Here is a 23,683-nt window from a genome sequence, read left to right on the forward strand (position 1 = left end):
ATTTTAAATGTCATCTCATTACAAACACAACAAGAATATTTGCAGTTGTGAGATGGAAGCTGAAACTCTGTACGGGAACTGCTGCTGCAAATGTATTTGTAATGAAACAAACATCACTTCAGCTAGCTTAGGAGGATTTGTGCTAGTGATAGATTTCCTTTAATGTTTTTTTTACAAAAAATAAATGACTTACTAGAAATTGAAGTACATTTACTTTTTTGTATGGGCATTAATGAATCCTAAAATCTGTTGAACTAATGTGAAAATATTTTTCTTTTAGAGTTTGCACATTTGCTAATTTTTGGCATTATTTCATGAGGTTTTTTTTTTTCTCCTTTAGAACATACAAGACTTACACAGCTGAAGATAGGAAATTGAAATAACTGAAAAGCCAGATGCTGAATTTCCCGGATTATCTCTACTTCTGCAGCAAAAGAAACAAAAGAAAAACAGTAAAGAAGAACAATATTTGACTAATATAACAACGCAAAATGAAAGCTTTTCTTCATCGTGTTCGACTTTTTAATTGCTGACAACAGGAAAATGAATTAATGGCACAAAATCCTTTTCACGTATGCTTTTTGGCAGTCACTCAAGACATGACTCATAAAACACCAAGCAAAGTGGCTGCTGTTCTCAATAGTTATTTAAGTGAGCAAATATGTATAAACTTCACAAAGACCCAGTATGTCACCATTGTACTGTTCAGGCATATAGCAAAGTATCCATAGCAATCACAGACAGTCTAAAAACTATAACTTGCATAATGTGTATGTCTTATTGTATTGCAAACATAATCATTACTCTCAAAGAAAAGCCATCAAATGGATATTGTAATTTGTAATCAATATATCCTAATTGTGAAAAAGTCTCTGATATGAATTTACTAATCTACTATAATAGCAAGTATCCAAATATCCAAAGAGCCCAACAGTTATCTAAAACATCAGAAGAAAATAATAAGACGTGTGTAATTGATTTATAGCCAAATGGAACATGGCTTTAAATGTTGTAGGACACTCTGTTTTCTCAATGATTTTTATTTTTCTGTCACCCATCTATTGCAGAAATTTTACTGATGATTGGATGGCTCTGAAGGCTGATATCACTCCATACAGCAGATTATTTGAGGTTACCACTAGTTTCAAGCAGAAAAACATTCTTACGCATCCAAGATTATATTTTGATGGCGCAGATGTTCAAGGACTGAGACAAAGGTCCCACACCACTCATCTACATTTATTTAGAGCGATTAGAAATGCAGTTAACAAGATGCTGGCTAATCCATCTTACTTCTTGCCCCCTCTAAATCATGCTGACTTTGCAGCTAAATGGAATGAGATTTATGGGAATAATTTGCCACCATTGGCTTTATATTGTCTGCTGTTTCCAGATGATAAAACTGCATTCAATTTTGCACTGGAATATATGGACAGAATGGTCAATTACAAAGACTGGCTGGTTCAAAATGCACCTGGTGATGAGGTGCCCCTTGCACACTCTTTGACAGGTTTCGCCACAGCTTTTGACTTTTTATACCGTTTTCTTGACAGTGATAGAAGACAAAGGTATTTGGAGAAAATTGAAACTGTTAGTAATGAATTGTATGAATGTTCCAGAGTGCGTGCATGGGGAAAACAATTCCTCCACAACCACCAAACCACTAATATGCTTGCGCTGCTTACAGGAGCACTAGTTGTGGAAGAGCACAAATTAAAACAAGCTAATGTGTGGAAACAAACTGTCGTTGATGTGATGGAAAAAACAATGTTTCTCCTAAATCACGTTGTTGATGGTTCACTTGATGAAGGAGTTGCCTATGGTAGTTATACAGCAAAATCAATTACACAATATGTTTTTTTAGCAAAACGCCATTTTGGTATGAATCATTTTGACAACAACTGGTTGAGAATGCACTTCTGGTTTTACTTTTCTACTTTGTTGCCAGGTTATCAAAGAACTGTCGGAATAGCAGATTCTAATTAAAATTGGTTCTATGGACCAGAAAGCCAATTGGTGTTTTTGGATACCTTCATCTTGAAGAATGGAGCTGGAAACTGGTTGGCCAGTCAGATTCGAAAACACAGACCAAAAGATGGGCCAATGGTACCATCCACAGCTCAGAGATGGAGCACTCTTCACACTGAATATTTGTGGTATAATCCTGAACTTACCTCCCATCCGCCAGTTGATTATGGCTCACCAAAAATGTATGTTTTTCCTAATTGGGGAGTTGTAACATATGGTGCTGGTTTGCCCAATACTCAAACTAACACATTTCTTTCATTCAAGTCCGGAAAACTTGGCGGCCGAGCAGTCTATGATATTGTTCATTTTCAGCCATATTCCTGGATAGATGGATGGAGAAGTTTCAATCCTGGTCATGAGCATCCTGATCAAAATTCTTTCACATTTGCACCTAATGGACAAGTCTTTGTTTCAGAGGCACTGTATGGACCAAAATTAAGTCATTTAAATAATATTTTAGCTTTTGCGCCTTCCCCTACAAGTCAGTGCAATAAACCATGGGAAGGTCAACTTGGTGAATGCTCACAGTGGCTAAAATGGACAACAGATGAATCTGGAGATGCAGCAGGTGAGGTTATCACAGCAAGTCAGGAAGGGGAGACAATATTTGTAAGTGGCGAAGCAGTGTCTGCTTACTCGTCTTCCATGAAGCTAAAAAGTGTTTACCGTTGTTTGCTGCTTATAAATCAGCAGACACTACTTGTAGTCGATCATATTGAAAAGCATGAAGATTCTCCACTCTCTCTAGTCAGTGCCTTTTTTCATAATCTAGATATTGATTTTAAGTATGTTCCATTTAGGTTTCTTAATAAATTCAATGGTGCTATGATGGATATATGGGATGCCCATTACAAAATGATCTGGATAGATTCAAATGGTAATAGTCCATTAGGCAGGATCCAGGAAGCTGAGCAGACAGCAGAATTCAAAAAGCGCTGGACACAATTTGTAAATGTTACCTTCCCGTTAAATCAAAAAATATCCAGGGTTGCTTACATATTTAATGGACCGTATGTTAATGTGTCAGATCTGAAATTCTTAGACAATAACAACTATGGTGTTAAAATATCTGTTAAAGTTAATAATACAGAAAATGTAGTGTCTATAGTAACAGCATATAATGATCTTGAGGTCAGATTTAATATTCTTGGGTTTGGGGGATATGCGAAGTTAGAAGATCTGAACAAAATAGTACGATTTGGGTTGGGTGTTGAACATATTGAGAAAGCAACTAAATTAATTAGTATGAATGTATTTCACTTTGGCCTCAAAGTCAATTTGATTATAGGCTTAATATTGTGTGCAAGCTTGGGAATTTTAGCATTTCATTGGAGATTCTATATTCCTTTTGGTAAGTTGATGCGTTGGATCCTAGTATTGATCATAACACTGTGGGTTTTTGAGTTAGTTGATGTGTGGACAGCATGTACTCAACCTATTTGTTCAAAGTGGAGTAGTGAGGGAGAAGATACAGATGGTATTAAGAAAAGTGGCGTACAGTCTTATCTGCCTATTGTAGTAATTACATCTCTACCTGGTTCGGGAGCTGACATTTTAAGACAACTCTTTTTCAACAGTTCAGATTTTGTGTATATTAAGGTTCCTACAGCTTACATTGACATTCCAGAGGGAGAATGCAAAATTGATTCATTTGTGGATCCATGTGAATGGACTAGATCTGATGTGGCTGATGGACATTTTCAACTTATTCAAGGTTGGCTTCAATCATTGCTTCAGAACACAAAACTTCATTTACAGAATATTGATTTACAAGAACCCCTAAAGCCTAAGCTTTTTCACCATTTAACAGTTACCAGGGATAGAAAAAGACGATATAAGAGAAGAGACCCATTCTCTGAGCAAAGAACTAGATACAAAGGATATTATGACAAAGATGCTGACTATGTTAGACAACTACGCAAACACCTAACATTGTTTCCCAAAGCTCAACCAGTGCTTGCTTTAAGCAGTGGTAGCTGGACTTTAAAGCTTCCATTTATCGAAAAACTTATAGGACCTCAGCTAAAGGCATTATTTGTCGTACGAGACCCTCGTGCTTGGGTTTATTCAATGTTGTATAAAAGTAGTCCAAGTCTGTTCTCTTTGAAGAATGTTGAACAGCGTTTGACATCCATGTACAAAGATGAAGAAAAGGAAAAATGTACGTCGGTTGCCGGATATGCTCCTGAATTTGACTCCTTAAAAGAAGAGCTTGCTAATCCTAAATCACTCGCTCTGACAAAACTTTCACACGTATGGTTTGCCAATACTGCGGCAGCAATTCGAATAAATAATGATTTACAATCAAAAAGCTATCTTATGATTAAATTTGAGGACATTGTAAATTTCCCTGAAGAAACTACTCAAAAAATATATAGTTTTTTTGGCATTCCTCTTTCTCCTGCAAATTTAAATCAAATAATGTTTGCAAGCTTAACAAACTTATTTTATCTCCCCCATGAAGGGGAAATTTCACCTACAAATATAAACATGTGGAAGTTAAATATGGCTAGAGAAGATATTGCAATGATTGAGGACATATGCTGGGCACAAATGGATAAACTTGGATATGCAAGATTTAGAGACTAAGCCAAATATTATCATTATTACGAGTACTGATTATGAGAATAATAGCCCCTATATGCTGCAGGTCAGCAATCATTTGCACTAAATACTGTATCTTAATATTCCATATGACCGTCAATCAAAATAAAGAAATATATTGTTTATTCTATTGTATGTTGTCTTAATAAGCTCTGAAGAAATGATTTGCATTGTCAAAGTGTTATAAAATATCACTTGGTAATCATTGATTTTTTTTAGTTTTTAATTAGTATCTAGGTTTTAATGCGTTTATTAAGCCAGAGCATCTACATTGCTAATTTTGTGGGGTGTTCCTGTTAGGACAAGTGAGGACTCAAGACGGTGCTGTGGGCACCAAAAACGTATTGATGCATGTAGGAGACAAAGTCTAGACGCTATAGCTCAACATGATAATTGCTGAAGTTGCCTAAAACATCACAGCTTGCTGATTAATGGGATGAGTAAAGGCTGACCTGTCAGAGAGGCCATGTTGACCACTGTTTGCCAAAGAAAACATCTACAATTAGCACATGAACATCAAAACTGGTGTAAGAGTATGCATTATTGTTTATTGTAAAAGTAAAGGGAATATTATGCCAAGTGTTTGCTCTGTAATATGAAAGCAGCATAATGTAGGGGCTGATACCTTCCAATGATGTGTTATTTGCTAGTCAGCATTCTGTAACTTTGGCACAATCACTGTTTTCTCAGCTCTATCTCTAGCAATGCTCAGACTGCTGGTCCCTGTATAACCCCACCGCACCACTGATTGTCAGTTTTCTGCGCATTGACAGCTGCTAATCAGTAGTGGTGGTTGGGTTACACAGAACAGTTGACTAGTAGGCATGACACATTTGTGGTAATAGTTTACTGCTGATAAAACACAGATTTTTATTAAAACAGCGACACACCTCATAATAAGCAACAAATCATGGAAATCAGAGTCTCAGCCCCAACATCATGCTGCCCTGAAATTATCTAGCAGAAATCTGCTGACATATTCTCTTTAATCTTTCCTACTGCTCCATGTAAATATTTAGAGGTTTATATTTAATTGAACTTTTTGGAATTCATTTAGTTCTAGTTTATCATTTATGAATCAAACAGGAAATAACTATCTTATGAGCTTGGTCTATCAATTCAGACATGTTTAACTGCAAGGTCCAAAAGCTAGAAATTATCACAGGTCCCTTCACTTCCTAATAATCAGGAATACAGTTTGTAGGTATCACAGTGTAGTCCCATATTTTCTCAAAAATCTGATTGCTCACACCCAGGGCTCTATTTTCACAGGAACCATCAGATTTCTTCTCTTTCTCTGTAGTCTAGGCAGCTCACTTACATCCCTGTTTTCATAGCGCGACTACCACCCATATATTTCCCTTTTTTGCATACTCTTGATTCACACCCTACTGTATAGGAGGAGGGGAAGAGTGGGATGGGATTGGACTAGATATAAAGTACAGGAGGAGTAGACAAGTATGGGTACGCCAGCAGAGACATTCTAGTATGTACATACCTTCTTTTCTGTGTATTTATATATGTTTACCTTGTTTCCTGTGTGAGAAAAAATCTACTTTTAGCCAGTCGAAGACTAAAGTCCTGTACTGTGGATTTGCAAAATTAAACAAGGATTGTTAAAGTAATATGCTTTTTCTAACTTTTCCTTTTCATTTAGGCTCCTTGTGGGTATCATAACAGAAGCCTGGTATCAAAATTGTAAGAAATGTACATTTTGCTGAAATGTCAGTGTATGAGAGCTCCTGACAGGTTAACCTTACAGTAACACCTGTAAAATGTTACTATGACCTGATAAAAGTATAAAAGTTGATGTGGCTTCTATGGTGCAATTTTGATTGGTCTTTTTACAGCAGTAAATTTGTAAGAACCAAATATATGAGAGCCCACACCAATCACTAGAATAGGTGTCCTGAGTCCTATAAAAGTGATTGTCCAGTCTAAGGGTATGTGCACAATGAGGTGAATTAAACCAAGAACCTGCAAGAAAAAGCGTTGCAAAAATACCCAATAAAATGAACACAATGCACAGGATTATGGTTAAAAGTAGTGACATGCTCCTTATTCAGACAGCTTCTGACAGGAAAGCTGTGTGCTCTCTATATGTAGCCGCATCGAGAGAAGGCCACTGGTCGTGGAGCTACCACAAGAACATCAGCAAAACTGATAGCATTTTCCTGAGGCGGCTTTGCCTGGAAAAACTCAGCCACTATTCTGGCATCTAAATTATGCCGTGTGCTCATACCCTAAGAAGCAAACTCTGCTGTCACTAAACTTTATATGACTGAAAACTGATGGATCATGACAATGTGTGATGCGTACACTGTAATGATTCTCCTCTATTCCTCATGCAAGTGGTGGTCACATGACAACATGAATGCAGTTTGCGATCTTACAGTGGCATGCTGACTAGTCTCATCCAGCTTCTCTCATTAGAGGAGTATTAAAAAAAAGCACTAGATGCTGGTCGCATACATGTGGTCATGTGGCTGCCCATTCGCATGGGGAATACATTGCAATAAAGACAGTGTGTGCATCACACAATGTCATAATTCAGCATAAAAGGTCTGCAAGCATTGCTTCTTAGTCTGAGCAACCTATTTATGGAATACAATTTGATACTCCATCTACACTTTGATTATACCTACATGAAAATTATACTGGTAAATTATACTACTTGACCTTAAAAAAACAAGAGTTATTATACTCTGCAAATAAAGATAAAGTTAAAAAGGGTATGCAATAACTAATAAAAATCCCGGCATCTAAACGGGCAAATTTGTTGTATCTTACAAAGTTATAGGGGTGGGCCAAAATACAAATTTCCTTCCTAAATGCCTGTCTATTTAATGTTTTTCTTATTTTTTACAATTTTGCTTTTGACGACACTCCGTTTGAGAATTCCAGTGCATGTTGAGATATTCAAATGAAGCGCCTTCAGGCGACAAGGCTGTGGTAAATGCTGCAGCCTCTGCCCCTTTGCCGACAGGAAGTATCAAGAGTGGCCTTCGTTTCAGGGGCTGGGCTAGTCTCTGCTATGTCACCTTGTGATGTGCACAATGACAGTGCACTCAATTGACAACTCAGATTAGTAATAATGAGTCGGCAATAGAGCACACTGTCAGTGCACACACTCGTTGCAATACCAGCGCTGGCCCCCACAAGTGAAAAGAAAATCAGTTAGATGGTGTAGTTAGTGAAGGCAAGGGAATTTTTAATTAACATATATTAGAAAATAGATTGGGTTATCTTTTAAATGGCATAACATAGGCATTTTGGATTAAATATTGATTAGTAGTTTGAACCACCTCTTTAATGTGATTGTGGTGTGCAAAGCCATTAAAGCCCGGTCAAGTTACAATTTTTTTATACCACTCAGTCCCAGTTTTCTATTGGATAGAGATGTGAAGCCGTTATTCATATCTAAGGATTAAAATGATCATTTAGAATTCCATTAAATAATACTTATGACATTTCATTTTTTATGTTTGCATACCTCTCTCTCACCTTTCTTATAGCTTTATATAAAATGTCATATCAAATGCCAAATGGCTGCTCTTCAGGATACTGAAATGTCAGCCACTAACAGTAGCAGGCGTTTTATACACAAGAGAAGAGTAAATCTTAAAGATGACCTACTACCTTATGGATTTTTTTATTTCTTTTACTACTGTGAGCAGCATGAGTAAAATCATAGTTTGACTATATGAGCTTTCCCTTACTTATTGATGAGAGGACTATCAAAGGTGGAGTGATCTAGTCAAGGGGCCACTATCCACCCAAGACAGGATATTGGGTTCGAATGTTTCTAATCTGACACATGAGAGTTATAGGGTGGGGTCAAACATAGTGGTAATTTCCCAAAGTGGATTTTTCCAGTGTATTAATGGCAAAGTTTCAGAAAAATCTGCTTGTTTTCCATGACAATTTTGAAATACATTGAGCTTCAGGTTAAGTGATGGTTTAACCTTGTGCATTGAAATAAATAACATCTGTGGTGAAAATCAAGATTTCCGCATCACAATTAGCGTACTGCAAATTTCATCTTCGGAAATATTTTCATATGTTAAGGAATTTATTATTATTATTATTTATTATTATAGCGCTTTACATGTGAGCTTCTGTGGATTTTTGCTGTAAATTTATTATTGCAAAAATACATTCATTTCCAGTGCAATATTTATATAAAAAAAATAAAAATAATAATTACCAAACTCAAAGGGGTTATCCAGGACTATTTAATTAGTTGCTAATAACCTGCCTGTTGTGCATAGCGGAAGTCTCTGTCTATACAGAGCGGTCTGTGGCTCCATGGAGATTCAGTGACTTATACTGTCATCTCATTGACTACTTTTTTCACTTGATTAACACGCCGGTATGTCATTGAAATGGTTGTGCATAAAAAAACATAGTCTCATCATCATTTCTTAAGAATTGATTTACTCTGGCAGTGCAGCCCACCTGTGTGTTCATCCAACTGGATCCAACATTTCCTAGAGGATTTATCCAGCAGCCACGGGGCAGAAGCAGCATTTTTTCTTCATGCCTACAGAGGAGTTGTCTCAACTCTACGAGGTGAGCGTAACCACTTATCCACTCTTTCTCCATAGGGTATCACCTTATTGTTCTCACTCTTTCCCACTTCTAGATTTATTTATTTACCTTACACAGATAGCATTTATAAAAGTAGGTGATGCAACTGTAATTTGGATTGTATCATGGAGCTGAGTTGGCGTTTTTGATTGGTCACCCTAAGATGATAGACTACTGAAGGCTCAATAGGCTAAATAGATGAAAGGTGTCATAGTAATTATAACCTCCTCTGGATCTTGAAAATTAGGGCCAATCGGCAAATTTAAGCATCGTATTCATTTTCAGCACCACAAAAAAAATTGTTGAGTTCAACTGTTTTTGCCTCTGAGCCAATTTGGCTGCAGAAGACTCTAATCAGTAATTAATTAGAGACAGGGTGCATATTTTTCTGGGTGATATGATCAGTGATTTAGTTACCTTACAATTTGTCTTTGCTTTTGCAACTATTCCAATCCAGATCCCTGTTTAACTCAACTATTGACACTGGTTAATTTACAATATGTGCCATTTACATCTAACAGTGCATCTGAAACTCACACAACAGGGTGTCATGAGGTACATTATCACGCTTTTTGCAAAATCTAAAATTATCATAACAGCATAACGTCAACAAGTTTGAAAATTCCGCTTTTTAAACATGTCATCCATTCAAATTGGATGTCATGACATGAAGTAAATCTATAGTATTAGACACCCTTCCTTTCCTATAGCCTGGCTTTCTCACATGTGTCGAGATTATTGGAGCTTCTGGTTAAACTCTTTAGGTCCAGGAGTTGTAAGTGCACGGCAAAAAAAATAAGGGACAGTAGTTGAAAATGTGTTCCTTTTGTTATCCTTTGATGTGAATTTTCAACTTGGCTTCGGGTCTTTTTTCAGTTACAGCAGAAATTTTTAAACACAACAGATTATTTCTATTTTACTCATGTAATGCAGAATTTCTTCAATATTTTTACTGTCTTGCAGGACCACATAGTTGAAGTCCCTGTAGCATCCACCCTCTCTTTACATTTATAGGGAGAACTGCTTCTTTATATTGATAAATTTATAGTGGGTGATTGTGGGATTGTGGGCTCTAACAACCACCACGCAGGTGCAGTAACATGTCCTGAATACACCTAGCAGGTGATGCACTTCCAGGCCGGCGGTCACAGCTCACATTAAATATCCTGACCATCTTCTGTTGAGCACGCCAGTACTAGCAGTGCGCGGGAGCGCCACTCAGCAGACACGACTTCACAGGTAAACAGGGAACTTCATCACCACTTGATGCCAAGTCCTTTCCTGCGTAGCGCAGGTTCTACCACTTGAGGCCAACACTATCCCTACCTTGGTCTTACAATATCTAAGGGACCACATGCATATTAAGCCCTTACCCCCTTCTATTTATTATGATCTCTCTTAAACTTGGCACAATCAGTAAACGTTTCATGGTTATTCTTATTGCAGGCTAATTACATTTCTCATTTTAACCCATTGTAGGTCCCTCATACAGGGCAGCAGCTCTTTACTGGTCACATACCGCTTCGACACAATCTAGTACTTGCCCTTGGACCTTTGGAGTGATTACAGGTTTCATTTATGTTATGGGATACCAACCTTTTACAATTCTAAAATCCTCTACAGCATCACTCAAATCCTTAAAAAAGGACTCGCTATATATATATTACTAAGATACTAAGGTGATCAGAGACCTTTGACTCTTTTCTTGTCTCCTACTGTATTTATACCACTAGAATCTCCAGACCTTTTGCCCTATATATGTTTATGCAATTACTGGACACTCTGGTGTACTCTTGGTGCCTATAAGATGGATCTGTTTTGATTAATGCATGTAACCTGTATATATGTACATATTTTATGTTTATATTTACCCTTGTTGACCCAATGGCAATACATTTTTGACATTTCTTCCTTCTAGCGCACCCACCCACACACACGCGTTTCTGTCTCAGCCCAGCGTGCATGTGTTTTTAATTGGAAGAGGTGAGTAAATTGCTGCCAGATGCAACTAGCAAAAATCGCATTATCTCCAAGCTTCCTGATCCTAATAATTGAATGGCTGTATATATTACTTATATTGCTTTTTATTTGTTCCTTGTAATGATTGCACTATTTAATGGTGCATTAAAAAAAGAATGTGAGGTCAAATATAAGGTCAAATATAGATACAGCATCACCTCATTCTGTCATCCTATATTGTGCATAATCTTCTTTATAGCTATTAATTTGTCCGTTAACCGCTTCCAGCTTTCTACTATGAGCATAAAAGCAGTGAATACATCCTCTCCTGCAGGAATAAATACATCCCACTGTGGACACATTACCCCTCTTAATCATGCTCAAACAAACGTGTTAGAGCCCAAGATAGAGGGACCACATCACTAGAATAGAACACTCCTCATAGCAATAATTCTAACCAGAAAGAATGGAGTACACATCCAGAAATGGTAAAAAGGATAAATAGAAGTTTACTAGATGGTGGCCCGATTCTAATGCATCGGGTATTCTAGAATATGCATGTCCACGTAGTATATAGCACAGCCACATAGTATATTGCCCAGCCACGTAGTATATAGCACAGCCATGTAGTATATTGCCCAGCCACGTAGTATATTGCCCAGCCACGTAGTATATTGCCCAGCCATGTAGTATATTGCCCAGGTACATAGTATATTGCCCAGCCACATAGTATATTTGCGCAGCCACGTAGTATATTGCCCAGCCACGTAGTATATTGCCCAGCAAAAAAAAACACAACACGAAGGTATGGTGTGAGTCTATAATGCCCATCATCCTTCTGGACAGACTGCTGGGACTTGTAGTCACCAAATTTAGAACTATGGGCTGGAATATAGGACAGTAAGGTGCAAGACACAGTAGTAAGGAAGAAGCAGCCTCCAGCCCCAGTGCCTTCTCCTCCGGCCGGTGCTTCCCTCCTCCCTGCTCCTTCTCAGCAAAACAACAGCAATGTCAGCCAATCACCAGGCGCCTCTCATGCTCCGGATCTCCGCCACAGATGCCGCTGCAGGAGAGCCCGAGACACCGGCTCCGGTACCGTGAGGAGGTCACCATGTCCCCGCACCACCCCGGGAGCCTGCGGCCGCGCTGACCGCATACATACAGGTGAGCTGACAGCGTGTGCGGCGCCTGCGGGGAGTGACGTCATCACTGGTGACATCATCACTGGCGGTGACATTATACCATGTAATGAATAGCAGGAGAGAGGGAAAACCGCGCAGTGATCGGTGATTACCGGTGATCAGACAGCTCCGGGGATGATGAGGGGCATGTACGGCGGCTGCGGAGGGTGAGACTGACTGTGAGCTTGGGCACTGACTGCAGGGGATTAGGGAGGGACTAATTGGACTGTGGCCATCGCTGATTGGTCGCGGCAGCCATGACAGGCGGCTGCCGAGACCAATCAGCGAATGAATATCTGTGACAGAAAGAAAGAAAGAAGGAAGGACAGACGGAAGTGACCCTTAGACAATTATATAGTAGATTACAAATAATCGATCAGACAATTGTTTACAAGAACAGTACAACAAAGACATATATCATGCTCAGCGAGGAAAAGCAAAGTGAACACCAACCATGTGGCCGCCTACCACTGCAAAGTCTATAGATAAAGTGCTAAGTGCTGTATAAATCAGTAGGACAAGGGAGCATCAAGAGGCTACTTAATTAGTATATCATACATAAAGATCCATGAAACAAATCCCCTGCATTCGTATTTAGTCAGCCAAGGTATAAGCTCAATCAAACATGTCCCTTATCCATATTGCAGTGCCAGGAGAATCACGCGGTGCAGCCCCAATGTGCATTTCGTGTCGGCTTCATCAGGGGTCCCCTGACGAAGTCGACGCGAAATGCGCTGTAACCCCGTCCCTGGCTGTGACTGACAGACAGCCCTAATGATAAGCTGCTGACAGTCAGTGTCAGAGATGCAATTAAAGTTGTTGCTGTCTATACATAGAGCAATGACTGAACCAGCGGTGGCGCCATGACTAAGACTACAACTCGAACGCTGCCTGGAAAAATAAATTTAATTTTTTCCTGGCAGAAGGGTCTAAGTTTCATCGCTGGACAGGTTCAGAAGGTTAATTTCCTGCAGATTAACCCATATCTGCAGATTAATAGCATTTTTCAAATGACAGGTTGAACCCCACATGACCTTGTGATTTTCCATTTTTGCAATTTTGTTTTTTTCTCCACTCCTTCCAAGTGCCGTAACTTTTTTATTTTTTGTTTATAATAATAGTATGAAGGCTTGTTGTTTGTAGGATGAGTTGTACTTTTAAATGACACCAGTGATTTTACCACATAGTGTACTGCAAAATGGGGAAAAAATTCCAAGTGCAGTGAAATTGCAAACAAAAAGTGCAATTCAACAAATGTTTTTAGGGTTTTTTATTTACCATGATCATCATATAGTAAAACTATCCCAACAATATGATTCTCCAGGTCAGTACAAGTACGCAGATAGCAAACATGTATAGGTTTTGTTTACTTAAGTGGTGAATTTTTTATTCAGAAATTTGTAAGAAAAAAAAATTTGCTTATCTTGCCATTTTTCGAGACTCCTGGTTTTCATTTTTGTGGCTGAGTGAAGCCTTATTTTTTGAGTACGGACACTTTTATTGATACTATTTTTGGGTAGATGCAATGTTTTGATCATCTCATATTGAATTTTAATTCAACATTGTGGCGTTTTGATTTGTCTCTTGTTACGTCGTTTACCAATCAGATTGAAATTTTGATAGGTCGATCATTTCTGACCCCATCAATACCAAATATGTGTATTTTTTTGTTGTTTTATTTTCAGTGGGGCAAAAAGCAGATGATTTGAACTGTTGTGTTTTTTCATAATTTAAAAAACATTTTTTTCCACAATTGTTACAGATTTCAATAGTCCCCTTAGGAAATTTGAAGCTATGATAATCTGTGCTATACATAGAGGTGTTTCAGCACAGCTATATATATCAAACATCACAATTTCTAATGAATGCCAGCCACGAGACAGCATTCACAGGGTTTTCACAATGATATGCACAGGGGTCTTGTGCAGAACTCTTGTTATGGCCGGGGTCACACTTGCGAGTGTCATGCGAGAAACTCGCGCAAGTCTCTACCATCAATACCCGGCACTCGTGACCAGAGCATGCGGTTGCATAGAAATACATGCAGCCACACACTCCGTTCCTGTGTGCTGGCAGCAGTGCCGGGTATTGATGCGAGAGACTAGTGGGAGTTTCTTGCATCACACTCGCAAATGTGACCCTGGCCTATCAGTGACTGACAGCAGGATTTAACATGTTAACATCCGTGGGCGGAGCAGCTCAGCTGTTAAAGGCACTTGGTGACTGATTAAAGGTACCGTCACACTAGACGATATCGCTAGCGATCCGTGACGTTGCAGCGTCCTCGCTAGCGATATCGTCCAGTGTGACAGGCAGCAGCGATCAGGCCCCTGCTGTGCTGTCGCTGGTCGGGGAAGAAAGTCCAGAACTTTATTTGGTCGCTGGACTCCCCGCAGACATCGCTGAATCGGCGTGTGTGACACCGATTCAGCGATGTCTTCACTGGTAACCAGGGTAAACATCGGGTAACTAAGCGCAGGGCCGCGCTTAGTAACCCGATGTTTACCCTGGTTACCATCCTAAAAGTAAAAAAAAACAAACACTACATACTTACCTACAGCTGTCTGTCCTCCAGCGCTGTGCTCTGCTCTCCTCCTGTACTGGCTGTGAGCGTCGGTCAGCCGGAAAGCAGAGCGGTGACGTCACCACTCTGCTTTCCGGCCGCTGTGCTCACAGCCAGTACAGGAGGAGAGCAGAGCACAGCGCTGGAGGACAGACGGCTGTAGGCAAGTATGTAGTGTTTGTTTGTTTTTACTTTTAGGATGGTAACCAGGGTAAACATCGGGTTACTAAGCGCGGCCCTGCGCTTAGTTACCCGATATTTACCCTGGTTACCGGCATCGTTGGTCGCTGGAGAGCGGTCTGTGTGACAGCTCTCCAGCGACCAAACAGCGACGCTGCAGCGATCCGGATCGTTGTCGGTATCGCTGCAGCGTCGCTAAGTGTGACGGTACCTTAAGGCAGACATCAAGTGTGAGGAAAGATGCGGACTGAGCATCAGAGCCCTCATAAAATGCAGAGGCACACTTTTGACGTAAGTATATGTCAAAGGTCGTGAAGGGTTTAAAACCACAGCTGTAATGAGCAATAGAGACTATTGCAGCTATATAAGCAAAAAAGGCAAAAAGTTTATTTTGGGTCCCAGACATCAACCTTGTGTTCCTATCCAATAAGGTTTCCTGATCTGATTTCGTATAAAGCCTTACTGGCAGTATCTTTTACTAAGAAGCAATATGTTTTTGAAGTACATATGTATTTCTATGCATTATTATTTAAAAGTAAAAATGATAAGTAAAAGTCTTCTGGTGTAAAAAAAAAACTTGTCTTTTGAAATAGTACATTAGTGCTTCAACAAATTGAATCATTAACATTATCTTTGTGATATACTCTAAAATAAAGTGACCCCAAATGAAATGCGACATCTTTAAAACAGGGTACAACCCATAAAAACTACAATACTGTGTGCATTAAAATCAATGACATTTATAAGGAAATGTCTAAGTAATTCTAGTCACAGGGTGCAAAGTTTTATTTTTTAATAAACTGTCATCTTTCCTAACCCCAATTTTTAGTGTAAGTGTGATATTTTATTCAAGGAACTAAAAGGAGGGAAACATATAAGCTTTTTTCACAAATATGCTTGAGGTTTTATTTTTGTCATTGATTTTTTTGTACTATTTTGGGTGCATTTTTTGAATAGTTTTTATTCCACTTATTTAAGATGGGGTGAGTAAAAAAAACATTACTGTAATTTTTGTATGCATTCACTGAGTAGGTTAAATAACACGACAATGTAAAAATTCAGGCTGCAACAAACTACAGGCAGAGCAACATCAGATATTATGCCCATGAGTGTCGAATGCAATGAATATTAATTTCTCTTTAGCAGTGGGCACAGGAGTTAACCACAGCCGCCGAATCCTACCTCCTGTGACGTACTGCTCTGCTGCTGCCACTCCTCCGTCTGTCCACCACAGCAAAAGCAGTTGCATCAGCTGATGAGCCCGAGTATTCTCAATTATGGTACCGCTATTTTTATTTCAACATGTATTTTTTATTCTAATTTTTTTTCTTTACTTTGAGCAGAAGCCTCAGCTGATGATTACACCCATCAACCGCCGCCTGCCTCCATTGTTATTAGCGACAGCAGGCGTAGGCTTATGGCAGTAGTAATCTCATGCTTTTTACGGCAGGTCACAGTCATCTGAGTGCATGACCACACAGCGCTCTGACTGACAGTAACAATCTTGCCAACTTTGAGATTGGAGAACATTTTCAAAAAAAGTTCGCTCATCTCTAAACATAAGCAATTATAAGCTCACAGTGCTATGCAATATGATAATTGCAATGTATTAAGGTGATAAAAACTTGGATGAGAATGCTTCTTTAATGTCTAGGTCCAGAGGTGGGGAAAGGTCTATCATAGAATTTAAGTCCCTTGCCTGATGTTTGCTACAATTATCACTAGCAAGAGCCATAACATATGTGCAATCACAGGCATAACGGGAATGCTGCAGATGCTTAGTGACAGAAAGGAAAAAATGCCTTACTTTGGACAGGGTGAGATTGCAGATCACAAGCAAAACACAGTGCTGTACATATCTGGTGGTTTGCGCAGACCTCTTCAATGTAGCTGTTTAAGTCTCCGTATACATGGACCGGACAACAGCTCAATATGATTGCAGATTGGCGGTCATTTAAATGGCAGACTAAAGCAAACAATGTGCATGAACGACTTATAATACACATCTCACTGCATATAGGCTGTCATAGTTCCTATCAGTTCGAGTCCTGCTCAAAAGATTTTTCACCCAATTAATGAGCTCGTTCATCTGGTGATCAGCTGCCTGCTTATATTTCAAGATAATCATGAAACAAGTGTTTTTTAGAACTCTCATTCACAATTATTGTACAGTGTAAATGCTTAAGGTACAGGATGAAGAATGTGATTTTTCTGGAATTTGCAGTTTCATGCGAATTCAAACATCTTGAGATTTAGTTCATGGTTTGCAAAGAAAAATTTGCTCAGCACCATTTCCAACATTGCCAAAGCATCATAAAATGGGCTAATCTGATTGTGTTGCTACCCAGAGTTTCCCATAAAGTCATGCAACTATGACATCTTATATTTTATCATACCTTCCCCAGTGGTGGTCAGAACCTGGCCTGTATTTATTACCCTGCCTGGAAAAGGACGTCATCCCTTACCCCAGTTTCATCGCTACCTTCCGAAGATTTCCTAAATCCCTAGCCCTGGTAGAATTTGTGAGAGAATAGTTCAAAGCATCGACATTCTGCTTCAGTCCTTGCCGTCATAGCTTCTTACTATGAAAGGAGATGTCAATGGGGGCAGTTATAGAAGCTATTGGATGGCACTGGAGTCAATTTCCCTGCATCTATCACCGCCCCTGATAACAATTTGTTTGAAAGCAGTGATAAAAATTGTGTGATGCTGGTGTCACTCACCAATTGGAAATTGGAGTTTACAGGAAAATAATGCTAAGAAACATTCTTTCCTGTACAGGGTAAACATTTTATATGGATACACCTGGGTGGGCCATTTATAAAATTGCATCCAAAATGGCCGACTTCAAAATGGCCGCCATCTACCACAAGTGATACTCCTAGACTCATAAAAACTATAGACTAAGTGCAAAGCCTGCCAAAACATACAAGCATGGTCATCCGTATACTCTTGAATGCACAAAACGTAGCACCTCATTCAAATATTATGATCAAAGTATTGTTGTGGTACTCCTACCCTCATAAAAGTTCTGCATAGAGCAAAGCCTGCCAAAAATTACAAGCAGGGTCATCCATACACCCTTCAAGGCACCAACTGTAGTGCATCATACAAATATTCTGAATGAAGTATAGTTCTGGTACTTGAACATTGATTAAAGCTCTGCACAGTGCAATGCTCATCAAAATTTGCTAGCAGGGTCATTCATACACCCTTGAAGGCACCAAATAAAGTACCTCATGCAAATATTGTGAACAAAGTTTAGTTGTACTCCTACACTCATATAGGCTCTGCACTCAGTGCATAGATAGGAAAACATTATAAGCAGGGTCATTCATAAATCCTTGAAGGCAACAACTGGATGGCCTCATTAAAATATTTAGAAAGTGTAGTTTATGTGCTCCTATGATCTTAAAGTCTCTGAACAAAGTGCTAAGCCATGAAAAAATTATAAGTAGGGTCATGCAGTCATTCACAGACCATTGAAAGCAGCAACTGGAGGTCCTCATTCTACTATTGAAATTTAAAAAAACTTTATGTACTGCTGTCATCCAGCGGTGTGGAAAAGTTGGGGATACTTCAAGATTTGTTCATTTTTATCAGAGTACCCCTACATCACAAAACTGAATCTAACAACACATGGAGTGTTTGAAACGTGTTCAGTTTTTCATATTTCCACTACATTGGCCATTATTATTTTTGTTGCAACAGAAAAGCCTTGTTTTATTAGATCTAATAAAGGCTTTTTAATTTTACCTGTAAATCTGGATCTTTTTCATACACAAGCACTTTCTGTTGACAAGCGAGAGCGAGGGTCTGTTTTGACTTCCCTGGTGGCACTAAAAACCTGCTCAGATAAGATGCTAATGGCAGTGCAGCACAACATCTCCAAGGCTTTGAGGGACAGCTCATGCTAGATATTCATCTTTGAGAACAAATAGCTGAATGTTGCAGAGGAATTAGGGAGTACGCTGGTTTAGTTGGCCAGATATTGCTTGACCATCTTTAAAAAATGTCCCTCCTTGTTAAAAATACTCGGTCATCAGGGTCTGGATGCTGGACTTCTGAAATTAGTTTAGGCCTTTGACAGTTTATCACTGACTCTGTTGTACTTGGTGTGTGTCTTCCTGGCCTCTCCTCCTTGGTTGTGCAAGGAAGTTTGCCCCCTGCTGCTAGCATTGTCTGATGTGAATTTTTCCAACATAATTTCCACAATGGCCTTTTGCTAAAGCACCATTTTAGTAGACATCTCTGCCTCAGGAGGAGCGATGCAATGTTTTCCTTGTAGGTTGGGTCTAGCAGGGTGAACAGCCACTACTCTTTTTTTGGCAAAGATGAATGTAACTCAAGTCCCCAGGAAAGATAGCGGTACATAAAGGCATATGTGCCAAGTTCCCTACAGCCAACACTTTCCTGTCTCCACCATGATGACTACTATTCATCTCCTCCTCCTCCATCTCTTCCACCATATTCCCCTTCTTAGCCCATCCAGGTAGGAATAATGGGACAAAACTTGTGTGGGTACTAGTCTCTGTTGCAAGCTCCTTTTCCTCCTCCTCTAGATGAGATGTGGCTTGGCTGGGTAGTATCTCCCTGTCTCATTTTTTCCTCAATCTCCCCCTGGTCTGCATGCAAAGGTTCATTTTTAATTGTCAGCAGCAACTGTTTAAGTAGGCACAGAAGTGGGATCGTTGCGCTGATCTCCATCTTTGTGGAGTTCTTGGAGAATTGCACAAATGTCAGACATCCATGCCACTCTTCAGTTATGTGCAGTGGCTGACCAGAATACTGATGGGCGTTTTGAAGCTGGTATTCCAAAACTGGCTTCTGCTGCACACAAAGCCTTGCCAACACATGCAGTGTAGAGTTCTAGCATGTGGTCACATCGCACACCATTCATTGACCTGGCACTTTCATTTGCTTCTATAGCACTGACAGAGCAATGGCAGCTGTAGATGTCTTGCAAAAAGTGGCTGCTGAGGTGGCGTACGTTATCCAGAAGCTCTGGCAAATATGGGAAGGTTTTTAGAAACCACTGAACTACCAAGTTGAGCAGGTGGGCCAAGCATGGCAGTGCATGTGTAGGCTTACCACGCTTCGCAGACGTCACCAGGTTACAGCAATTATCCCACATGATCATGCCTGATTGTAGGTTCACTTGGAGAGCCACAGATTTGTCTGATCTGTTATTCCTTTCATCAACTGTGCCATGGTGTGTGTTTTGTCTCCTAGACAACTTAGCTTCAGTACAGCCTATTGCAGCTTTGCCAGATGATAACGTGTGCTGTGTTTTTTGAGTTGAATATTAAAGAGACGTTGTTCTTTGAACTTTACTGGGTCACTGCCTCATCACTGCACAGAGTGCTACTGCTGCACTACAGCATGAAAAATTGTGTAGCACCAGTGTCCCTTCACACTGACCCTCTCCCCTGGCAGTGATGCCAACTCACTCACCGCTGCTACCCCCATCCCATTCCTCCTCATTTTCTGCTGATGCTTGGGTTTATGATGCACAAATCCCCGGGCACTGTTCCCAAGGCATTCATGCGTGCTCTCTCCATCTTTAAGGGGCCGTGGGCACCATCCTAAAATGTCTCCAGCCAATGGTTGGGAGACACTTACAATTTAAGGCATCTCCACCTGCATGGTGGTGCCTGTGCAACGTTGTTAGTTAGTTCACTAAAACACGCTTGATAGTTCTCAAATCCCTGTCCACTTGTTCCTGCTAGTCCTGTTTGTTTATGTCTATGAGAGTATCTGCCTAGTCAGTCGGTATTTCAGCCTAACCTGCCTGCACCTGCTGTGCCAGTCTGGACATCACACAGTCCGACCTGCACCTGCCATGCCAGTCTGTACATCAGCCGGATCTGCCTGCACCTGCCATGCAAGTATGTACATCAGCCTGTCCTGCTTGTACCTGCACTGCCAGTCTGTATATCAGCCGGTCCCACCAGTACCTGCAGTGCTAGTCTGTATAGCAGCCAGACCTGCCTGCACTTGCCATGCCAGTCTGTAATTCAGCTGGATCCACCAGCACCTGCCATGCCAGTCTGTATATCAGCCATACCCACCAGCACCTCGAGTGAAAGTTTGTACATCAGCCAAACCATCTGCATCTGAGACACCAGTGTTCTTGAAGTGCCTGCATCAGCTATACTCTCCTACTGAGCAGTCCCAGTTACCTGTCCCTTGGGAGTCAACTGCGTTCGAGGTCTTTCCTGGTATAGCACCTGGTGCCTATCGGGAGTCAAGTCTAACACCATCATCAGAGGCTCTAGTGAAGTAAGGTGTTCACCTTGTTAGGGGTCGAGTTCCTGCCTCTGCACAGGGGGAATCTCGGCCCATCTCCGCTGCGGTCTCCCATTCTTCTCCTGCCGCAGTGGAGCCTGCTCAGCGGAGACGTCGATCCCAGCGTCTCGCTCAGTCTGACTCTGTGCTAAGAGTTACTGCTGCGTTTCCTGCTTCTCCCATTGAAGTCAGTGCTGGGCAGCGGCGAGCGGACGCTTCTGGGGCTAAGTCCTGCTTTTCACATTCTGAGCATGCCCAGAGTAAGATCTCTCAGTGGAGATCGAGGGTCACATGATCAGATACTGCAGCTAAGGTCCTTGTAGCTGCTAGGACTAAATCCTGTTTTGCACACTGAGCATGCCCATGGCGAGATCTCTCAGTGGAGATCTAGGGTCACATGCTCAGGTGCTGCAGCACTCCATTGGTCCTTCTTTGAAAGGTCCTAAACATGCTGTAACTATTTAAGGCTCGCATGGCCGCACGGCCATGCGCTAGTATCAATTCATATATGTGCTTTGCGCCAGTGTGGTTATGTATGAGTGTGTTCAGGGACCCGGCTGAAATAAGCCCCTAGAATACCGGCACCTCCGGTGAGGAGATTGTATGAGAGTGTTCAGGGACCCGGCTGAAATAAGCCCCTAGAATACCGGCACCTCCGGTGAGGAGATTGTATGAGAGTGTTCAGGGACCCGGCTGAAATAAGCCCCTAGAATACCGGCTTCTCCGGTGAGGAGATTGCATGTAGCATAACCACTGACTGCTATCAGCTTGGCAGTAAGCTTGTGCTCCTGTGAGGCTAACAGGGCGCAGTGCTTCCCTTTCACGGCTACTCTGTGGAGTAACAGAGCTAGTCTATACCGCCTAACAGTGCCGCTATTCGCTAGCAGCAGGTTCCCCTGCACGGTGGACCCCGGGCTGCGAACGCACCATTTATAATAAAACATCACTATTTTCTCAGTATGTTCCGCTAGCCCTAACAGTATACTAGCGCCAGGGTCTGGCTAGTAAATGGCGGACGGACAGCGTTTACAGCGGTACATCCAGCAGCTGGAGGGTAGGTTGGCGGCTCTCGAGCGCACAACCTCAGCTGTGGATGTTACCGCAGTCGCTGTTCAGGCTGCAAGTGTAGCTGCAGCCAGTTTGTCCTCTGCCACCCCTGCTCCGACTTTATCCCGTCTCCCGCTTCCAGACAAGTTTGCTGGTGACAGTAAACAATGTCGGGGATTCGTGAGTCAGTGCTCCATACATCTTGAGTTTCTGGCTGCACGTTTTCCTACGGAACGGGCGAAAGTGGGATTTATTTTATCCCTTTTATCGGGCAGGGCGTTGGAGTGGGCAACGCCGCAATGGGAGCGCAATGATCGTGTGGTACAGAGTGCTCCTCTCTTCTTGGACGCTCTGAAACAGGTCTTTTTGGGACCTCGTGTTACCCACGATACCGCGCTCCAATTGTTGGCAACAACCCAGGGTTCGTCCATGGTCAGCCAGTTCGCCGTCCAATTCCGGACTCTGGTCTCGGAGCTGGAGTGGCCGGATAAAGTCCTTATTCCGGTGTTCTGGAGAGGACTGGCAGACCATTTGAAGGATGCCTTGGCCACCAGGGAGATTCCCGCCACACTGGAGGAGCTTATTTCTATATCTACCCGCATCGACCTCCGTTTTAACGAGCGGAGGTTGGAGCGGGCCCAGTGTAGGCAGAGGTATCGGCTGGCTCCCACCTTTGCCAGACCTCTAGAATCTTCCGTTCAGGCGTCCGACTCCCATGAGGCCATGGAGGTCTCTCAAGAGGGACCTAAGTCTCGGACTGCTCGAGTACCCGTGGTTTGCAGAAATTGCCAACAAGAGGGACATTATGCCAATAAATGTCCATGGCGGTTGGGTAAACAATCGCGTCTAGTAACCCTTGGAGGAGGTTCTCTAGACACAGCGGCTTTTTCCTCCAAGCTGTCATTCAAGGGGACAATCATATTAGGTTCTCACTCTCTAACAGTCGAGCTTTGTGTGGACTCCGGAGCTAAGGGGAATTTCATGTCCTCGGCTTTTGCTCTGCGCCATGCAATACCTCTGGTGATGCTCGCCAAACCGGTGACTGTTAGAGTAGTGAACGGGTCAACACTTCCATCTCAGATCACACACCAGACTGTCCCTTTCACGTTACCTATGTCCCCATCCCACCAGGAGATAGTTTCCCTTCTTGTCCTTCCCGAGGGAATGGATGAGATTCTGCTGGGAATACCCTGGCTCCGTTTCCACTCCCCACATATAGAGTGGTCCTCTGGGAGGATATTGG

At 41.3% G+C, this 23,683-nt stretch overlaps 2 protein-coding genes across 2 annotated transcripts; both read left to right on the plus strand.

Annotated features, from left to right (window-relative positions):
- The first annotated feature begins 996 nt into the window (after nucleotides 1–996).
- On the plus strand, nucleotides 997–4,762 carry LOC138642672 (dermatan-sulfate epimerase-like protein). Its single transcript, XM_069730989.1, has one exon. The coding sequence runs from the start codon at nucleotides 997–999 to the stop codon at nucleotides 1,984–1,986; it is 990 nt and encodes a 329-aa protein (XP_069587090.1). The 3' UTR covers nucleotides 1,987–4,762.
- DSEL (dermatan sulfate epimerase like) lies at nucleotides 2,104–4,762 on the plus strand. The gene has a single exon (XM_069730988.1). The coding sequence runs from the start codon at nucleotides 2,104–2,106 to the stop codon at nucleotides 4,615–4,617; it is 2,514 nt and encodes an 837-aa protein (XP_069587089.1). The 3' UTR covers nucleotides 4,618–4,762.
- Nucleotides 4,763–23,683: the final 18,921 nt, after the last annotated feature.

The sequence above is a fragment of the Ranitomeya imitator genome, chromosome 6 (genome assembly GCF_032444005.1).
Source record: "Ranitomeya imitator isolate aRanImi1 chromosome 6, aRanImi1.pri, whole genome shotgun sequence".
NCBI lineage: Eukaryota > Metazoa > Chordata > Amphibia > Anura > Dendrobatidae > Ranitomeya > Ranitomeya imitator.